The sequence below is a fragment of the Bombina bombina genome, chromosome 2 (genome assembly GCF_027579735.1).
Source record: "Bombina bombina isolate aBomBom1 chromosome 2, aBomBom1.pri, whole genome shotgun sequence".
In the NCBI taxonomy this organism is placed as follows: domain Eukaryota; kingdom Metazoa; phylum Chordata; class Amphibia; order Anura; family Bombinatoridae; genus Bombina; species Bombina bombina.
Genome location: NC_069500.1, coordinates 1,269,947,142 through 1,269,969,931, shown reverse-complemented (window position 1 = coordinate 1,269,969,931; position 22,790 = coordinate 1,269,947,142). Strand labels below are relative to the sequence as shown.

General features: G+C 38.5%; 1 protein-coding gene across 1 annotated transcript in view; it reads left to right on the top strand.

Annotated features, from left to right (window-relative positions):
* Window positions 1-22,790, top strand: part of TBC1D19 (TBC1 domain family member 19) — an 885,000-nt gene that overhangs the window by 316,882 nt on the left and 545,328 nt on the right. The window contains exon 10 of the mRNA XM_053704075.1: window positions 19,194-19,232. Within this exon, the coding sequence (XP_053560050.1) occupies window positions 19,194-19,232 (39 nt within the window). The remainder of the gene's footprint in view (window positions 1-19,193; window positions 19,233-22,790) is intronic.

Below are 22,790 nucleotides of genomic sequence, written 5' to 3'. Positions count from 1 at the left end.
TAATAGAGTGTTTTCAGTTTGAAATTTAAAGAGACAGTAACGGTTTTATTTTAAAACGTTTTTTGTGCTTTGTTGACAAGTTTAAGCCTGTTTAACATGTCTGTACCTTCAGATAAGCTATGTTCTATATGTATGAAAGCCAATGTGTCTCCCCATTTAAATTTATGTGATAATTGTGCCATAGCGTCCAAACAAAGTAAGGACAGTAATGCCACAGATAATGATATTGCCCAAGATGATTCCTCAAATGAGGGGAGTAAACATGATACTACATCATCCCCTAATGTGTCTACACCAGTTTTGCCCATACAGGAGGCCCCTAGTACATCTAGTGCGCCAATACTTATTACCATGCAACAATTAACGGCTGTAATGGATAACTCCATAGCAAATCTTTTATCCAAAATGCCTACTTATCAGAGAAAGCGCGATTGCTCTGTTTTAAACACTGAAGAGCAAGAGGGCGCTGATGATAATTGTTCTGACATACCCTCACACCAATCTGAAGGGGCCATGAGGGAGGTTTTGTCTGATGGAGAAATCTCAGATTCAGGAAAAATTTCTCATCAAGCTGAACCTGATGTTGTGACATTTAAATTTAAATTAGAACATCTCCGCGCACTGCTTAAGGAGGTGTTATCTACTCTGGATGATTGTGACAATTTGGTCATTCCAGAGAAATTATGTAAGATGGACAAGTTCCTAGAGGTTCCGGTGCCCCCCAACGCTTTTGCTATACCCAAGCGGGTGGCGGACATAGTAAATAAAGAGTGGGAAAAGCCCGGCATACCTTTTGTTCCCCCCCCTATATTTAAGAAATTATTTCCTATAGTCGACCCCAGAAAGGACTTATGGCAGACAGTCCCCAAGGTCGAGGGGGCAGTTTCTACTCTAAACAAACGCACTACTATTCCTATCGAAGATAGTTGTGCTTTTAAAGATCCTATGGATAAAAAATTAGAAGGTTTGCTTAAAAAGATTTTTGTACAGCAAGGTTACCTTCTACAACCAATTTCATGCATTGTTCCTGTCACTACGGCAGCGTGTTTCTGGTTTGAGGAACTAGAAAAGTCGCTCAGTAGAGAAACTCCATATGAGGAGGTTATGGACAGAGTTCACGCACTTAAATTGGCTAACTCTTTTGTTTTAGATGCCACTTTGCAATTAGCTAGATTAGCGGCGAAAAATTCAGGGTTTGCTATCGTGGCGCGCAGAGCGCTTTGGCTAAAGTCTTGGTCAGCGGATGTGTCTTCCAAGACAAAATTGCTTAACATCCCTTTCAAAGGTAAAACATTATTTGGACCAGAATTGAAAGAGATTATTTCAGACATCACTGGGGGAAAGGGCCACGCCCTCCCACAGGATAGGTCTTTTAAGGCTACAAATAAGCCTAATTTTCGTCCCTTTCGCAGAAACGGACCAGCCTCTAATTCTGCATCCTCTAAGCAAGAGGGTAATGCCTCACAACCCAAACCAGCCTGGAAACCAATGCAAGGCTGGAACAAGGGTAAGCAGGCCAAGAAGCCTACCACTGCTACCAAAACAGCATGAAGGGATAGCCCCCGATCCGGTACCGGATCTAGTGGGGGGCAGACGCTCTCTCTTTGCTCAGGCTTGGGCAAGAGATGTTCAGGATCCTTGGGCGCTAGAAATAGTTTCTCAAGGTTATCTCCTGGAATTCAAGGAACTACCCCCAAGGGGAAGGTTCCACAGGTCTCACTTATCCTCAAACCAAATAAAGAGACAGGCATTCTTACATTGTGTAGAAGACCTGTTAAAGATGGGAGTGATACATCCAGTTCCAATAAGAGAACAAGTAATGGGATTTTATTCCAATCTGTTCGTAGTTCCCAAAAAAGAGGGAACATTCAGACCAATTTTGGATTTGAAGATCCTAAACAAATTTCTCAGGGTACCATCGTTCAAAATGGAAACTATTCGAACGATCCTACCCACCATCCAGGAAAGTCAATTTATGAATACCGTGGATTTAAAGGATGCGTACCTACATTTTCCTATCCACAAGGAACATCATCAGTTCCTAAGGTTCGCTTTTCTGGACAAGCATTACCAGTTTGTGGCACTTCCATTCGAATTAGCCACTGCTCCAAGGATTTTCACAAAGGTACTAGGGTCCCTTCTAGCGGTTCTAAGACCAAGGGGCATTGCAGTAGTACCTTACTTGGACGACATCCTAATACAAGCGTCGTCCCTGTCAAAAGCAAAGGCTCATACGGACATCGTCCTAGCCTTTCTCAGATCTCACGGATGGAAGGTGAACAAAGAAAAAAGTTCTCTGTCCCCGTCGACAAGAGTTCCCTTCTTGGGAACAATAATAGATTCCTTAGAAATGAGGATTTTTCTGACAGAGGTCAGAAAATCAAAACTTCTAAGCTCTTGTCAAGTACTTCATTCTGTTCCTCGTCCTTCCATAGCGCAGTGCATGGAAGTAATAGGATTGATGGTTGCAACAATGGACATAGTTCCTTTTGCACAAATTCATCTAAGACCATTACAACTGTGCATGCTCAAACAGTGGAATGGGGATTATACAGACTTGTCTCCGATGATTCAAGTAGATCAAAAGACCAGAGATTCACTCCGTTGTTGGCTGACCCTGGACAATCTGTCCCAGGGAATGAGCTTCCGCAGACCAGAGTGGGTCATTGTCACGACCGACGCCAGTCTAGTGGGCTGGGGCGCGGTCTGGGAATCCCTGAAAGCTCAGGGTCTATGGTCTCGGGAAGAGTCTCTTCTCCCGATAAACATTCTGGAACTGAGAGCGATATTCAATGCTCTCAGAGCTTGGCCTCAACTAGCAAAGGCCAAATTCATAAGGTTCCAATCAGACAACATGACGACCGTTGCATATATCAATCATCAGGGGGGAACAAGGAGTTCCCTGGCGATGAAAGAAGTGACCAAAATAATTCAATGGGCGGAGGATCACTCCTGCCACTTGTCTGCGATCCACATCCCAGGAGTGGAAAATTGGGAAGCGGATTTTCTGAGTCATCAGACATTCCATCCGGGGGAGTGGGAACTCCATCCGGAAATCTTTGCCCAAATAACTCAATTATGGGGCATTCCAGACATGGATCTGATGGCGTCTCGTCAGAACTTCAAGGTTCCTTGCTACGGGTCCAGATCCAGGGATCCCAAGGCGACCTTAGTAGATTCACTAGTAGCACCTTGGACCTTCAACCTAGCTTATGTATTCCCACCGTTTCCTCATCGGTGATCTTGATAGCTCCTGCGTGGCCACGCAGGACTTGGTATGCAGACCTGGTGAATATGTCATCGGCTCCACCATGGAAGCTACCTTTGAGACAGGACCTTCTTGTTCAGGGTCCATTCGAACATCCGAATCTGGTTTCCCTCCAACTGACGGCTTGGAGATTGAACGCTTGATTTTATCAAAGCGTGGGTTTTCAGATTCTGTAATAGATACTCTGATTCAGGCTAGAAAGCCTGTAACTAGAAAAATTTACCATAAAATATGGAAAAAATATATCTGTTGGTGTGAATCCAGAGGATTCCCATGGAACAAGATAAAAATTCCTAAGATTCTATCCTTTCTACAAGAAGGTTTGGAGAAAGGATTATCTGCAAGTTCTCTAAAGGGACAGATCTCTGCTTTATCTGTCTTACTGCACAAAAGACTGGCAGCTGTGCCAGATGTTCAAGCATTTGTTCAGGCTCTGGTTAGGATCAAGCCTGTTTACAGACCTTTGACTCCTCCCTGGAGTCTAAATCTAGTTCTTTCAGTTCTTCAAGGGGTTCCGTTTGAACCTTTACATTCCATAGATATTAAGTTACTATCTTGGAAAGTTTTGTTTTTGGTTGCTATTTCTTCTGCTAGAAGAGTTTGAGTTATCTGCTTTGCAGTGTTCTCCGCCCTATCTGGTGTTCCATGCAGATAAGGTGGTTTTGCGTACTAAGCCTGGTTTTCTTCCGAAAGTTGTTTCTAACAAAAATATTAACCAGGAGATAGTTGTACCTTCTTTGTGTCCGAATCCAGTTTCAAAGAAGGAACGTTTGTTACACAATTTGGACGTTGTCCGTGCTCTAAAGTTCTATTTAGAGGCTACTAAAAATTTCAGACAAACATCTTCCTTGTTTGTTGTTTATTCTGGTAAAAGGAGAGGTCAAAAAGCGACTGCTACCTCTCTTTCCTTTTGGCTTAAAAGCATTATCCTTATTGGCTTATGAGACTGCCGGACGGCAGCCTCCTGAAAGAATCACAGCTCACTCCACTAGGGCTGTGGCTTCCACATGGGCCTTCAAGAACGAGGCTTCTGTTGACCAGATATGTAAGGCAGCGACTTGGTCTTCACTGCACACTTTTGCCAAATTTTACAAATTTGATACTTTTGCTTCTTCGGAGGCTATTTTTGGGAGAAAGGTTTTGCAAGCTGTGGTGCCTTCCGTTTAGGTAACCTGATTTGCTCCCTCCCTTCATCCGTGTCCTAAAGCTTTGGTATTGGTTCCCACAAGTAAGGATGACGCCGTGGACCGGACACACCAATGTTGGAGAAAACAGAATTTATGCTTACCTGATAAATTACTTTCTCCAACGGTGTGTCCGGTCCACGGCCCGCCCTGGTTTTTTAATCAGGTCTGATGAATTATTTTCTCTAACTACAGTCACCACGGTACCATATGGTTTCTCCTATATATATTTCCTCCTGTCCGTCGGTCGAATGACTGGGGTGGGCGGAACCTAGGAGGGACTATATGGCCAGCTTTGCTGGGACTCTTTGCCATTTCCTGTTGGGGAAGAGAATATCCCACAAGTAAGGATGACGCCGTGGACCGGACACACCGTTGGAGAAAGTAATTTATCAGTTAAGCATAAATTCTGTTTTTTCAAGCTCTCTGAGAGATATTACATTTTGAAACTAGTTGCTCTATTTTAAACTACTAACTAGTAGTATCATATTAGTATCAGGTTAGGTGTTTTATTATTATATATATTCTATAATCCTTACTCTTAAGCTGGTTTCAGCGCTCCCTAGTGCTTTGTATTTTGTATTGATTAGTCCTGTAGGTCTTTGAGGGTAACCTATTTTTTCTAGTTGGAGTTTGTAGTAATTTATATTTTTTGGCGCTGGTCACTTAAGTCTATTCGCTGGATGATGTGTGCCAGTCTCTGCCAGGGACAATTCCGTACCCTGTGAAAAGACACAATAGTTGGGATACATGGCAGAAGGAAGATGTGTGCTTGTCTGCACCAGTGTCAAAAGGATCCCAGATTCTGTGTGATTATGCAAAGTGGCAGACTGACTGTGAGAGAGAGCAGGGGGGCAAACTAGCCCACTCTATGACAGAAGCAGCAAAGCCACAGATTTCAGAGTGTGTGGGGGAGGAGGGTACAGGATACTCTTTGAGGGACCCCCAGAGTGAGTGTGAAAGATTGTGGGTGAGAGAGACCCCAGTAACCTCAGCTGTGACCTATAAACAGACTGCACAGGCTAGGGGACAGAGACTGACACAGACTGCAGGCACAGGGGGGAGGAGTACAGAGAAGTGTATTTACACAGCCCCACAGTGCCATTCAGCAAATCCACTGATAGATGTGCAGCATCAGTGTCCCCAGCAGGCTCAGCAGTTAGAACCCACAGTGAGGACGAGGGGGGCAGTTAGTCAACAACCTACCAACCATAACAGAGTGCAGGAGTACAGGAATTCTACTCCAGTGGGAGGGCAAGAGCCTATGGTAGTTAAGCAGCAACTGACAGCACACAATATGTTTAGAGAGCACACCATAGGTAGCAAGACACTAGGTTTCACAGGCACCTCTGTAACTCTGTGTTATTCATGGATAAGATGCAAACCTTATTGGGGGAGGTACCTGCAAAACCCAGAGATGCCATATTCTCACAAAAACAGTTGCAGGAGTTTACTGCCAGAGAGGGAGTGTGTGAGATGGTCCATAATGTTCTTGTACTCACGCCCATGAGACAGAACAAACTAGAGGCTGCATGGGAGGGGCCCTGCAATATATTCAATTGGTTGGGTAGAGCAACTAGTGTGTCACTTTTAAAAGGAGGGCATCCTGCTGCCAAAACTGCTAGGTGCAATCTGTCTGGCAATGGTGTTCTCACCGCAAGGGGAAGCTCCTTTTGATACGCATCGGGAGTGGCTCGTAGCCACCCCCTTTTGCGTCTGTTATTGGGGGAGGTGTCACGAATATCTCAGGATTCAGCTGCTAAGGAGTTAACTTTGTGTAGCTTGAACTCCAAAACAGTTTTTTGTTGTCAAGAAGAATTGTGTTTTTATTTTCTTTGAAGTGCCAGAAGCCCCATAAATAACCCACCAAATGTTAGTGTGTATGCATTGAGTCATAAAGTCACTGAAGCTCTTAGTCACAGAGATACACAGGACAAAGTTTATGGCTTAAGCTGTCAATAGAATGCCTGATGCAAAACAGGCCCTTCATTACAAAAACTGACCAGGTCACTGACAGGACATTGGTATATTATGTACATATGTGGGTTAAAACTGTTATAACCTTAAAGGAAGGTAAATATGACAACCTATGGCATATTTGATATCAAACCGATTCTCCCAATAAACCTAAAAGGTTCTAGATATGTAAATATAGAAATTTCTTACCTAGCAGAAATTATACTGGATTGTATAATTTCAGGCAAGAAATTAGTCTATTGAAGGTCATAAAGACAGGGGGGTTTCTTAGCCCGCCCAGGAGGGTGCGGTTAAGCAACCTGATCTCTAAAAAATAGGTTTAAGAATCTTATTTCTTAACAATAAGATTGTCATTCTTACAAGGGGAGCTGCTGTACAGAAGTAAGGAGCCATCATTTTCATGTCAGCCCATGGCGCAGATCTTGAAGACTAGGAAAGTATTCAATTCTGTTTTTCTCCTTTTTATTTTAAAACACTGTTTGCGTGTGTAATTTTATTTGTAACAACTTTTTTTTATTAATAATGTATTGTGCATAATATTTTTGGCATAATAAATAATTCCTTTATTAAGTTGGCCTTTGTCTAATAATTGAACCACGTTACTGAAAGAGACTGGAATATTAGAACTGTATAATTTAGGTTATTTTCTGCTAAATTGTATTTCTAGAGTTAATGTGTAAAGTCTGGGTTTTTCCTTAGGATTTTCCCTTTAATAAATTTTAAGTAGTGGCAGTATTGGAGCTATAGGGTTGATAGTTTATTGTGGGTGGCATTAAAAGGGAGTGTTGGGCATTTCTCTTACGTCTAGTACAGATTAAGGGAGTGCGGTTAACTCTTGCACCCACTAAACTGAATCACAAGCTTGCCTGGTGTCGCTAGATTGTGACCTATTGGTGGCCAAGAGGGGGGCTAATAACCCTTTCTGTGCCAAATAAGTGACTGGCGCAGGGTTGGATATCCTTGGTTCGTCACAGGCATCCAGGTGGATTCCAAAAAAAGCAGGGTGGTGAAAGAATCCACCTGGATGTTAGGATGGTGAAAGAATCTACCTGGATGCACCATTAGACTGCCCTTTGGGCAGGCTTATCGACTAGTTTTAATATAACCATGTTGGCTTGCAAAACTGGGGAATGGGTAATAAAGGGATTTTCTAGCTTTTTAAACAATACAATTTTTTGGAGTAGACTGTAGCTTTAAGAAATGCTAACACCTGGTTTTCCGGAAGGGGTGGAGCTCTGATACAACCGCTCCAGGTCGGCGTTCAGGTGAACGCATGAGGGAAAAAAACTACCCCTTAGCTCATAGCCGCATAGCCCGCAGAAGTGTGCTGCTTGTCCGGGTTCTAAATACAGTGGCGATACAGGGTGCTTCTATTCGCACCGGAGCTGGAGAAACCTACACGGCCGTTTATGGCCAGCGGCTATACCGCATCGTAACAATTGGCCTAGGATCGGAAGAAAGATGGCCAGAGAGAGGGGGCAATAATCAGTGAGAACGAACATTGCCTGCCAAAAATCTTTGTTTTCAAGACTACCCAGTAACAGTTGTTCCCCTGGTGGAAAACTTGCCGCAAGAACTATAGAGGACGTATTCACTGAATACACATCCCCCAGGTGGGGCGAGTCGTGGACGGAGCGCCAGGTGACCTGAGACGGATAAAGTGCCCGCCCCAGATCCATCACCCGGCTAAAGGTGCAAGACGGGGCCTATCGATAACAGTGAGGCTGGTCCGTGGAAGCAAAGAGCTGTTGACGCTTAGAGGCTGTGAGCACATCAATACTGAGTCGTTTGCATGGAAGGAAGGAGCCGCTGACGCCCGGAGGGATCCGAGCCTCATGATCTAACCTGACAGAAAATACTCAGTTTCAGAAACAACAGTGCTATAGCTGGAAGTGGGAGCATCCAGGCACAGGTGATAATTGAGTCGTCCCATGCCAAATCGATCCCATAGTGTCATGCCGAGGTACGCCGGAGCAAAAGGTAACCTGTTGGAGAAATAAGGGAAAACGACTGCCCGCTGAAGATAACCTGCCGAGCTTTGTTGGAGTGCAAGTATTAACACTGTACTTATTCTTTTCCCTTTCCATAAACGGGATATTCTACTATTGCCTTTTATGACTGCCCGGGGATATAAACGCTAAAAAAAAAAAAAAAAAATGTGGTACAGTGACTTTGACACGGGTATTATATATGTCTAAAGAGGAGGACTTAATTCCGCTAAATTAAGCAATATATAGGCAAGGTGCCTGGTAGCAGTGATGTATATCAGGTGAACATTTAAAGTGGATAAATTTGTCCGAGTAGATATCTGAATTTTGCTAGAAATTGTTTTTGTCTTTTTTCTTGGCTGTTTTTTTTTTTTCTTCCTTTTTTTCTCATTCTTCTTTCTTCTTTTCTCGCTGGTTGATGGTGGGGCGGGTTGTTGTCTGCCGGCTGGGGGAAAAAAAAGCTCTAGCCTTTGCATAATAAGAGTTGAATTTGTGTTCACTAACAACACCAGCCTCTGCATAATAAGAGCTAAAACTGTGTTAACGAATAACTCTAGGCTTGTATTATAAGAATTGAATTTTTGTCAACAAATAAGTCTAGCCTTTGTATTATAAGAATTATAAGAATTGAATTTTTGTCAACAAGTAACACTAGCCTTTGCTTAATAAGAGTTGAATCTGTACTGATAAATAATACTAGTCACTGTTTAACAAGAGTGGAATCTGTGTTAACAAACAACAGTTGCTGTGACATCATAAGAGTTGAATATCTGTAAGAAAAATAACATTAGCTCTTGCATAATAAGTCTTGACGCTGCATTGATAAATAATACTAGCTTTTGTTTAATAAGAGTGGAATAGGTGTGAATAAATAACACTAGCCCTTGCATAATAAGAATTGAATTTGGGTTAATAAATTAGCCTTTGCATCATAAGAGTGGAATTTGTATCAACAAATAACATTAGCCATTGTATAACAAGGTCTGAATCTGCTCTGATAAATAATATTAACTTTAGTTGAATCTGTGTGAAAGAAAATAACACAAGATAGTCTTTGTAATGGTTTAAAATTTTATTCTAAAGAAGAGGGAAGAATAGCAACTTTGAATTTGGAAAATGCTGAGTCTCAGGCTTAGTCGCTGACATTTAAAGGTTGTAAGCATTGATTTTCTTCTTCTGTAAGGGAATTCATTTGGTCTGCATTTATTACACACACCCACACGTCTTTTTTCTTTTTCCCTTCTCCACACTCACTTCACCGGTCACTTTTTTTTTTTTTTTTTTTTTTTTTCCCTCACTTATTTAATCATTCAGGAAGACTCACTCAATACACACCTAGTCACATATATTCAAGGCCATCCACTACTGCCCAGTAATCTAATAATCACTTCACTATCACTCAATCATTTGTTATCACCTTACACCTTTCAATGGAAAGGTTTATTGCACAAGGCAGACAAAGTTCTCCAATAATGCCTACCAAAACAAGAGAAAAGAAAGGTACTAAAATGCCAGAGGCTAGCCTCGAGACTACTAATGATCCTTTAAATGATCCACAAATATTGATTGCCCAAATAAATTTGCTCTTTACACCTCAATTTGAGGCAATTAAAAAAGACCTTTCTAATATCTCGATAAATTTAGATATGCTTACTACTGAAGTAAAGCAATTCTCTGCAAGGCTTACAGAAGCGGAGAATAGAATTTCAGATGTGGAAGACTTGGTAAATAATCACGACAGTATTTTAGCTAAACAAGAAACAAAGATAAAAAATTTACAAGCCCGCCTGGAGGATATTGAGGATCACTCCAGGCGGAATAATTTAAGAATAGTAGGTCTCCCTGAGACAGCAGAGTTCGAAAATATGCTGAATTTTGCCTCTAATACTTTACCCCAGCTACTGGGATTTCCCCCCTCTAAATTACCTTTACAGATAGAAAGAGCACATAGGGTAGGTCCAAGGAAATATAACGAAGACGGTTCTCCAAGAATTAGAGTCTGCATATTCAAGGTTTTGAGGTTTCAAGACAAAGTCGAGCTGCTTAAGTTATATAGGAAAACTGATACATTCAATATTGCTAATAAAAGAGTCTTTATATTTCAAGATTTTTCGAATGAGACTTCCTCAAAGAGGAGAAATATGGCCCCCTACTGTTCCCAATTGATAGACAGAGGTTTAAAAGCACATATGGTTTATCCGGCCAGAATTATTGTAGAAAAGGATGGTACAAAGAAAAACCTAAACTCTATAACGGAAGCTAAAGAGTTTATAGCTAATCTTGATTCCCTACAGAACTAGAGAGATATCTCAATTGTAATAAAACTAGGCTAATATGAGTTGTAAGGTTATATGGATTTTATTGTATGTCTCTACTTTCTTTTTTTTTTTTTTTTTTTTTTTTTCCTCTTCTTTCTTCTTTCTTCCCTTTCCCCCCCCCCCCTTCTACTAGGTAAATTAGGATTCTAATTGGAGGGTATGACAGAGTTTTGTAAAGACTTTAAGATATTGTCCTGGAACGTGGGGGGTATTTCTTCCCCGGCCAAACGTAAATTGATTATAAAAACGCTAGGTAAATCATCACCAAGTATTGTCTTTCTCCAAGAAACCCACTTAAAAGACAAGGAAATAGTTAAGTTGAAATCAAAATGGGTAGGGGAAGTAATAGGAGCGTCCTGTATAGGCAGAAAAAGTGGAGTGGCGATTTTATTCAATAAAGACCTGATATATAGTGTTTCATGCATTGAGATAGATGTGGAGGCTAGATATATTATTGTACAAGTCCAAATGAAAAATACAAAATTAATTTTATGTAATATATATGGCCCTAATGGATTCTCTCCCTCTTTCTGGGATAAGATGAAGGTCAAATTATTCCCATATATTAAATATAACCTCATTGTAGCTGGAGACTTTAATATGTGTTTATATCCAGACCTAGAAAGATTGAATGTAGATTATCAAGCCCGATATAATAGACAGGCTAAATATTTTAAAAAGCTGTGTACCCACCTGAAATTAACTGATATTTGGAGGGCTAAGAATCCAGATAAAATTAAATTTACGTATGAATCCAAGTCCTTTAAAACGTTTTCACGAATAGATTATATTCTAATTTCGGAATCCCTCTCTATTGCTAAAGCTCAGACGTTTATAAATGATATAATGATCTCCGACCATGCTATTATATCGCTGCATTTTGACACATTGGTGAAAGCTAAAGACAAAGTAAATACCTTCTATTTCCCTAGATATCTATATAATAATCTTAGGTTTAATAACTGGTTAAGACAGAAGTGGAAAGACTATTGTACATTAAATATAGCGCAATATAATTCGACTGAAAATTTTTGGGAAGCCTCTAAGGCTGTTCTGAGAGGAGAGATTGGTGCTTATGTTTACGCTAGAAAGAAAAAAGCAAGTTTGATTGAAAAGCAAATGATGAATAGTGTTAGGAATGCATACAGGAGATTTTTTAATAATCATAGTGATGAAAACTGGGGAAAATATATCAAGGCTAGACAGGAAAGGGACATACTACTAAAACAAAGAGCGCAGGAGGAAGACACCAGACTCAATATGCATTTCAGGGCTTTTCATGGATGCTCAGCTAAATACTTATCCATGGTAGTTCGGAATAGGAAAAAAAAAAATTATATATTGGCAGTTAAGGAGAGAGAGACGAGATGTACGGATAACACAGAGATTATGAGGGTTTTTCATGACTATTATCAGAATTTATATTGTGAGAAAAAAAGTGATGCAGTAAATCATGAAGAGTTTTGGGCTAAAATTCAAACCCCGAAAATAAATCAGGAAAATTTAAATCTATTAAATGCCCCTATATCATTGGAAGAAGTGACTGAGGCAATAAGAAACGCGAAACTGAATAAAGCAGCAGGGCCAGATGGCTTCCCAGCAGAATATTTGAAAATTTTAATGGAGGATATCGCACCTACTTTACAAAAACTTTACAATAATTATTTTATCTCAAATAAGTCCATCTCAAATTATTTTTCTGCTGCAAATATATCTTTAATATATAAAAAAGGGAAAGATCCGGAAGATCCCGCCTCATATAGGCCCATATCAGTATTAAATTCCGATTATAAAATATTAACCTCTATAATCGCTAGTAGACTGGCTCATTGTCTCACCGATCTTATTCATCCAGATCAAACTGGCTTCATGATAAATAGGAATTCTTCGAAAAATATTCGAAAGCTTGTTACATATGTGGATTATATATGGTCTATAAAAGGTACAGCGAATTCCCAACTAATGCAGGATCTAGCAATTCTTACACTTGATGCCGAAAAGGAGTTTGATTCGATTAATTGGGAATATTTATTTAGCTCAGTTTCAAAATTTGGACTTCAAAATCAATTTCTGGGTTTTATTCGTAATCTGTATAAGAACCCTATTTCCTATCTGCTGGTGAACGGCTCCCTTTCATCTAAAATTATAATGGGTAGAGGCACGAGACAGGGTTGCCCGCTATCGCCACTCTTGTTTAATTTAGCTGTGGAGCCTCTTGCAATATGGCTTAGGGATATAATAGTAGGAGTAAAGCTAGGTGCGAGTAAATTAAAAATATTACTGTACGCTGATGATTTATTGATTTTTCTGCAGAACACTACACAGTCAATTCCATTAATAGTAGACACTTTACAGTTTTTCGCATCATTTTCTGGGTATAATATTAACTGTAATAAGAGTGAAATTATGTGGTTAAATAAAACTAATACTAGTCTGCAACAAATCCCGTTTAGAACCACTGAAACCCTTAATTACTTAGGCATTAAACTTAGTGCCAATCCTAATAAGTGGTACACAGAGAACTTTTGTCCTTTGATTCAAAAAATTATTGCGGATTTAAAGTTATGGGTATCTTTGCCCCTGTCAATTTCAGCCCGAGTAAATCTAATTAAGACTATTGTCTTCCCTAGACTAGTATATTCACTCCAAAATTTACCGCTTTTGATTAAGACTTATGATCGACAGAGAATTAACTCTGCTTTTTCTAATTTTATTTGGAAAGATAAGAAACCAAGAATAGCGTTAAAAAAGATGATGCAACCATATAAAATGGCAGGTCTTGCCTTACCAGATATCCACCTTTATAATATTGCTTTTTTAGCTAAAATAGCAATTGAGTGTTTGATAGATATAAATAAGGTCTCATCAAATGATATCGAGAGTTTTTTTGTATATCCTTTTTCTTTGAAAGCGATTTTACATTGTCCTTTGAAAGTACTCCCGAGGAATATAGATTGCTTAATATCCATTAAGAATATCATCATAGCTTGGTATAAAGTGTGTGGCATACTAGATATGGATCCATATTATTCAGATTTTCTTCCTATAAGGGGCAATCCTAGTTTTACACCAGGAATCAATCAAGATATATTTAGAAAATGGGCAGACAAAGGAGTGAAGTATATTAATCAGGTACTAACGAATGACTGGTGTGTTGTCTCCTTCGAAACCCTAGTATCACAATTTGAATTACCTAGAACTAGTTTTTTTGGTTATTTGCAAGTTAGACATTTTATAGAAGATATGAGAAGGGATAGGAATCAATTTAAGGAATGGACGGAAATTAAAGGTTATATACATCAATATGTGGTGGGCTCTACATCTATCTCTTTGTTATATGATATCTTACTTGCTAAACAAAGCCTTATTTCCTTGAATAAAATACATGATAACTGGAAATATAATTTTCCTAATCTAGAGCTATCAAGAATGAATACAAGTCTTCTGACTACAAGGAAGTTAACTATACCTATGAGCTGGAAAGAATCCCATTATAAACTTATTAATAATTTTTATCTGACCCCAGCCCGATTGACGAAAATGTATCCAGCACAAAGTATTAGCTGCCCGCGTTGTAATTTTGCGAAAGCGGGCATATGTCATATGTTTTACCTCTGTCCTAAAATGAAGCAAGTGTGGGAGAAGTTAGTTTACTGGATAAATAAACTTTATAATTCAAATATATTTATAGACATGGAAACAGTTATGTTTTTAAAAAGGTATAATCCGGATCTAGGAATACAAGTTAAAACTTTAAATATACTTATACTACTGGTAAGACATTTGATCGTAAAAAACTGGAAATCAAGTGCTACACCCTCATTGGCTAGGATAATAAAGGAAATTCAAAACCATATTGTATTTGAATCATTTCATATGAAGAATGTTAAGGAGCATAAAGTAAAAAGATTTATATTAGGATGGTTACCTATAATTAAAACATATACATTACAGATTCAGAAACAAATTTTGTACCCCTTTTTAAGTTCTGAGACGTTTGCAGAACTAGCTATGTTAGACATATTTCCAGCGAATTGGTATTCTTCAAGTAGAGAAATTTAGCTCTCCAAGTCACGAAGTACTAGTAAGATAGGGTTAAGAGGATAGATTAGGACGAGGGGATGAAGTGGGGGGTTTGCCCCCCTTTTCCTTTTTTTTTTTTTTTTTTTTTTTCTCTCCCACTCTCTCTCTTTCTTTTCTTTTTTTCTTTTATTTATGTCTATTTTGTTGTATATAATTGGAAAATTTGAGGAACACATTTGGGTTAACAGAAAAAATAACACAGGAAAAATGTGAGACAAATTTGAAAACAAAATGATGTTTAATTTTTTTGGATGTTTATATATGTTTTGTCCTAATGGAAAACAATAGGCAATGTTTGCCTTAAAATGACCAAGTTTCTGAGTTATGATTGTATTATTATAAATGTGTCTCATTTAATAAAGAAATATTAAAAAAAAAAAAGAAATGCTAACACCTGCCTTATATTACTAAAAAAACAAATCTCCCTTAAAGTCCGAGTTTTACTTTACAACGTATTGTCCATCTGTCTGTATCCTTTAATACAATTAAAAAAAAAAAAAATATATATATATATATATATACACATACACACATACACACACACACCACATATTCTGTAAAATAACATAAAAGGTTATAGAAACTTTGTACAAAGTGTTCTGTAAGATTATAAAGTTTTTGATTAAGACTTATGATCGACAGAGAATTAACTCTGCTTTTTCTAATTTTATTTGGAAAGATAAGAAACCAAGAATAGCGTTAAAAAAGATGATGCAACCATATAAACTGGCAGGTCTTGCCTTACCAGATATCCACCTTTATAATATTGCTTTTTTAGCTAAAATAGCAATTGAGTGGTTGATAGATATAAATAAGGTCTCATCAAATGATATCGAGAGTTTTTTTGTATATCCTTTTTCTTTGAAAGCGATTTTACATTGTCCTTTGAAAGTACTCCCGAGGAATATAGATTGCTTAATATCCATTAAGAATATCATCATAGCTTGGTATAAAGTGTGTGGCATACTAGATATGGATCCATATTATTCAGATTTTCTTCCTATAAGGGGCAATCCTAGTTTTACACCAGGAATCAATCAAGATATATTTAGAAAATGGGCAGACAAAGGAGTGAAGTATATTAATCAGGTACTAACGAATGACTGGTGTGTTGTCTCCTTCGAAACCCTAGTATCACAATTTGAATTACCTAGAACTAGTTTTTTTGGTTATTTGCAAGTTAGACATTTTATAGAAGATATGAGAAGGGATAGGAATCAATTTAAGGAATGGACGGAAATTAAAGGTTATATACATCAATATGTGGTGGGCTCTACATCTATCTCTTTGTTATATGATATCTTACTTGCTAAACAAAGCCTTATTTCCTTGAATAAAATACATGATAACTGGAAATATAATTTTCCTAATCTAGAGCTATCAAGAATGAATACAAGTCTTCTGACTACAAGGAAGTTAACTATACCTATGAGCTGGAAAGAATCCCATTATAAACTTATTAATAATTTTTATCTGACCCCAGCCCGATTGACGAAAATGTATCCAGCACAAAGTATTAGCTGCCCGCGTTGTAATTTTGCGAAAGCGGGCAAATGTCATATGTTTTACCTCTGTCCTAAAATGAAGCAAGTGTGGGAGAAGTTAGTTTACTGGATAAATAAACTTTATAATTCAAATATATTTATAGACATGGAAACAGTTATGTTTTTAAAAAGGTATAATCCGGATCTAGGAATACAAGTTAAAACTTTAAATATACTTATACTACTGGTAAGACATTTGATCGTAAAAACTGGAAATCAAGTGCTGCACCCTCATTGGCTAGGATAATAAAGGAAATTCAAAACCATATTGTATTTGAATCATTTCATATGAAGAATGTTAAGGAGCATAAAGTAAAAAGATTTATATTAGGATGGTTACCTATAATTAAAACATATACATTACAGATTCAGAAACAAATTTTGTACCCCTTTTTAAGTTCTGAGACGTTCGCAGAACTAGCTATGTTAGACATATTTCCAGCGAATTGGTATTCTTCAAGTAGAGAAATTTAGCTCTCCAAGTCACGAAGTACTAGTAAGATAGGGTTAAGAGGATAGATTAGGACGAGGGGATGAAGGGGGGGGGGTTTGCCCCCCTTTTCCTTTTTTTTTTTTTTTTTTTTTCTCTCCCACTCTCTCTCTCTTTCTTTTCTTTTTTTCTTTTATTTATGTCTATTTTGTTGTATATAATTGGAAAATTTGAGGAACACATTTGGGTTAACAGAAAAAATAACACAGGAAAAATGTGAGACAAATTTGAAAACAAAATGATGTTTAATTTTTTTTGGATGTTTATATATGTTTTGTCCTAATGGAAAACAATAGGCAATGTTTGCCTTAAAATGACCAAGTTTCTGAGTTATGATTGTATTATTATAAATGTGTCTCATTTAATAAAGAAATATTAAAAAAAAAAAAGAAATGCTAACACCTGCCTTATATTACTAAAAAAACAAATCTCCCTTAAAGTCCGAGTTTTACTTTACAACGTATTGTCCATCTGTCTGTATCCTTTAATACAATTAAAAAAAAAAAAAATATATATATATATATACACATACACACATACACACACACACCACATATTCTGTAAAATAACATAAAAGGTTATAGAAACTTTGTACAAAGTGTTCTGTAAGATAAAAGGAACAGAGAAATAAAGGTCATGAAAGGATAATGATGTATATTTCATCCATGCTTACAGTTGAAGCATTGAATACAAACGTTAAACAAAGAAAGTAGTGTGCTCTTGATAATTTCTTTCAAGTTGTAGTGCCACACTATATATACCGACAATATCTCTTATCAAAAAGGTTAAAAACATTACTGCAAGATTAGTCATTCTATATTTATTATTATTATTTGTATTATTATTATCATAATCATCATTGTGAGTGGGGTACACAATGGAATGGATCAAAAGAAATTGAAATACATAAAACAGACTAATCAAAAAATGATTACAGGAGCATGAGTTCCTTGCTCTGAAGATGTTGTAATCTAATTGCATACATTTCTTTAAAGATAAACTATGGATTGTTACATCCTCATTAGAAAGACTATGGGGCCGAATTATCAAGCTCCGAATGGAGCTAGATGCCCCTGTTTCCACACGAGCCTTCAGGCTCGCTGGAAACAGAAGTTATGAAGCAGTGATCTAAAGACCGCTGCTCCGTAACTTGTCCGCCTGCTCTGAGGCAGCGGACAGAAATTAACCCGATCCTATATGATCGGGTTGATTGGCACCCCCTGCTAGTGGCCAATCTGCTAGTGGCACCCCCTGCTAGCAGCCGCAAATCTGCATGGGGGCAGCATTGCACCAGCAGTTCACAAAAACTGCTGGTGCAATGATAAATTGACGGCGGACATGATACACTGCATCGTATCATGTCCGCTCGCACTATGATAAATCTACCGCTATATATGAAATAATGGAGTAAGAGAATTTTGAAAAATCCTCAATTGTGTATTTGGAACAGATAATTATGCCATATAGTTTAAGAAGTATAGTCACTTTTCACTTTTCTTTCTATTGCAGTACAAACTTTGTGCATTTTATTTTTCCAAACAGAACTGTATTTCTTTTTTATAAATTATCATGAAAACATCCGTTATTTAAAGAGACATGAAAACCAAAATTGTTATTTCATGATTCAAATAGAATGTACAAATTATTTATGCTATCGGATTTGCTTCATTCTGTTAGTATCCTATATTAAAGGAGCAGCAAACTACTTCTGGGAGCTAGCTGAACACATCTGTAATAACATAAGTCATAAATGTGCAGCCACCAATCAGCAGCTAGCCCCCAGCTCCTGAGCCTACCTAGCTATGCTTTTAAACAAAGGATACCAAGAGAATGAAGAAAGTTAGATAATAGAAGTAAATTCGAAAGTTGTTTAAAATTGCATTCTCTTTCTGAATCATGAAATACATTTGTAATGTAAAAAGTTGTTTTTCTTTAGAACATTTCATTTTTTTTAACTGAAAGGGAACAACACATACTTTGTACTTCTGTAACACCCCGTTTTACTCCCAATGAGGATATGGCCTATGATTGGAGCGTAAATATGTAGATCTGTGTCTCAACTGCTCACCTACTGTATCCTCATTGGAAGTAGCACAGGAGCACACATGTGGCAAGAAGTAAACACAAAGCAAAATAAATTAATTTATTTAAAACATAAAATACTTTAATACAGTAGAACATTATTTTTTTCCATAACAATTGTACCTTTTGAATACTCTCAGATTTTGTTCTATTTTGTATTTGACCCTTCTTATTATACATCAGAGAGATGATTTGTAATGTGTTTAACCTTTAATTAATACTCAACATTAATTTATTAATTTTCATTTTTTAATTATAGAACTGTTTGAAAATGAACACTTGGGCCTTGGAAAAAAAGGTAAATTGTGTGTATTTAGAATCTAGATAATTGTTCCGACGTCCTTTTCACTGCTGACAATATTTTGACACATTAAACCGGCCAACTAACAGTCTGGGTTAAAGTAAGCAAACTATTGCGCATGATTAAGGGATCACAGCAGTCAGTCAAATTGTGCTAACATTTTTATTCAAAAGTATATTTCCTGGAGTGAATCTGACTTTTTTTATGTGTAATTGTTTATTTAATCTTATAATTGGTGTCCATTTTCTACTTATCCCTTTATCTGGCAGCTGTTTCAAAATATTGAAATAGTTGTGATGGACGTTTTAAACAATCTGTTAAAAAGCTGGTGTTTAAAATGACTATATATTTAATGTCACAGTATGTTTTTTTTTACACAGCTTCATAAAATTGGAATAATCTGATATGATTTATACTTAAAGTAGCACTATTGTTATATTGTTTGGTAATTATTTATATGGTTTATGAAACAAACCCCCCCCCCCAACTATTTACCACAGTTATATTAAAACATGTTTGTTAAACACATTTCTGTTTGAGAAATTAAAGAAAAGTATGGGACGGAGATTTTATTGTAGATTTAGTGATTTTAGAAAGATTCTACACTAATAAGCAGCTGTTATGTGTCACACTTGTAAACTAATAAGATTGTGCAGAGGAACAGAACTTGAGTAATTCCATATGTTGTGGTAGAATCAGCCACTGTAACTCATATACTTTGCTCAGCAGATGTTCAAGCTTTTCAGAGGAGCCCATACCTCTGTCCTCTTGATAGAATATAATGCTACTCACTAGAAATAGCAGACTTTCCCTTTGTAGATGAATGTTTGCTTGCCATTTCACGTGTGATGTGATTTCTATGTAAGTACGAATCAAAGAAACAAAGAGATACTGTGAGTAATAAACACACACAGATAGATAGTATAAGAAAGTCTGGATACTATGGAATGGAAAGGGAAAATCAAATAAGGAAAGAGAGTGAATAAAATAAGTAATACTTGGGAAGGAAATGGTGAAAAGTTTATGGGCAAGATTTATCAATTGGCTAGCGAACAGGATTCACATGTTGTGAACCTGTCCGCATCTTATCGCAAATTGTGGGTGATTATTTTTTCCCATATTTATCATTGCACAAGGGAACACATAAGCAACACCTCCACCCTACCCTCATGCAACCATTTGCATTAGAATAAAGTAGGGCTTGTCAATCACATCAGTCTAATTAATCTAGAGTGATTTTAATTTGCAAACTCCAGTTTAGCGAAGCCTGTTTATGAAGCAGTAAATTAGTCTTGGCGAAATGCCATCATGTGAAAAATGCAATATTATATGCCACTGAGCCATCCCACAAAAGTTATCCACCATAAATGCCTAAATGCCGCCTTCTGTATTTAAAATGGTCATATAACAAAATCAGTTATTATAAGGAAGATTGAATATGATCCACATTGTTCAAAAATTGACCATGATGAGAGTTGGTAAAGATTATCTAGACTAGCGGTCGCCAACCAGTGGTCTATGGACTACTGGTGGTCCACCAGAATATGTTGTTGGTCCTTGACAACATCAAGCAGGAATTAATCTTCTCTGATGGCGTCACCCCCGTCGCGCCGCAACTCCATACAGTGTCTGGCTGGACATCAGTGAAAACCGATGGAGGAGAAGTTAAATTACAACCTCCCTACGCACGTTGCGTAATTGTCAGGGGTTTCCCCTGTTTTGTTTGCCATGTGCTGCTGGCAGCCATTTTACTCACCTCTCTTCCTGACTATGGTGCATTGTGGGGGATGCTTCTCATTTCCTGCACTTCCTTTTATGGCCAGACTAGTGTGCATCATCCGTGTGAGACAGGATGCAGTCTCAGAATTTTGATGTCATCATTTATTATTTAAAGGGCCTCTGTTCAGTATGCTTTGCCTTTGCGTTATCTCAGACCTATTTGTGAGAGCTCCTGTGTATTACCTGGCTGCCTGACGTCCTTCCTGGTTCCTGATCCCTGGCTTATTCCTCTTCCTTGTTCCTGATTCCGGCTCGTCTGACTATTCGCTTTGGATCCTGATTCAGCTCGTCTGACTACCAGCTCTGGTTTTGGCTCCTGGCTTGTTATTTGACTTGTGGACTTTTTATTATTTTTGCTATAAATAAAGGTGTGATTATTTTTGCACTTCTCGTCTCAGTCTGATTCCTGGCACCCTGACATTACGCAAAGGCCATGAATCCTGATGGTGCTAATAATCCACCTTTACCTGCCATCATTTCCAGGATGGATGTACAGTATCACTTCTTGGATCAATTTGCTCTAGCCCTGCAAACCCTGCTGACTCGCACTGCACATTTGGACCAAAGTGTCCCGCAAGTTATGGCTGCTCCTGTTTCCGCTGCTGCACCTATGCCTACCAGGAGCATGTGGTTCTGCACCTCTACCTCAGCCATATGGAGGTGATCCTATTCAGTGCAGAGGGTTTTTGAACCAGGTGGGTATTTACTTTTATATGTTACCTCAGGCGTTTCCCTCTGACAGAGCTAAGGTGGGATTTATCATCTCGTTACTCTCTGTGGGAGACTAATAAACCTGTGATTTCAAATTACCCTGAATTTGTGGCCTCCTTTCGAAGGGTATTTGATGTTCCGGCTAGCTCCTCTGCTGCTAAACGACTCATGTCCATTCAGCAAGGTACAAGATCTGTTGCTCAGTATGCCATTGAGTTCCGTACGCTTGCCGCAGAGGTAGGTTGGAACAATGAAGCCCTTGTTGCCGCCTTCTTTTATGGGCTCTCTGATGCGATTAAAGACGAAGTTGCTGCCAGAGATTTACCAGAGGATCTCGAGGCATTGGTATCTTTTTTTATCCTAATTGACATCAGAGAGGCCCTCTCTTAAGGAGCGCTTGCGGAAGCCTCCTGTTCCGTTGTCACCCACGTGTTCGTTCCCACCCATGCCTCCCTCTCCTCCCATAGTTCCGAGTCACCAGGTACTGCTGAGCCGATGCAGTTGGGATTCATGCGTCTCTCTGCGGCGGAGGGGACCTTTAGGAGGAGGGAGGGGCTCTGCCTCTATTGTGGGTTACAGGGCCACATTTTGAAGTCTTGTCCTACACGGCCTGGAAACGCTCACACCTTAGGTCCTGTCCGGGGCAGACCTTGGATGGTTTATCCTCGTCCCCGGAACCGCTTAAAGAGAAACATTTTGTCACGGTTGTCCTTTCCTGGGTGGACTCCTCCATAGTCACTCAGGCTCTTGTTGACTCCGGTGCTGCAGGCTATTTCATTGACAGTGCTTTTGTTTCAAAGCACTCCATTCCTGTTTTGCCTCGGTCCGTTCCGCTTGCTATTGAGGCCATTGATGGCAAGCCCCTTCAGCCCGCACTCGCTACTCATGAAACTGCTCCGTTGTCCATGGCTGTTGGGGCTTTCCATTTTGAAACCCTCCAGTTCCAGGTGATAAACTCTCCGCATTTTCCGGTTGTTCTGGGTTATCCCTGGCTCCAAAAGCACAATCCCAGTCTCGACTGGCGCAGGTCCGAAATTTTGTCGTGGTCCCCACAATACATTTCCA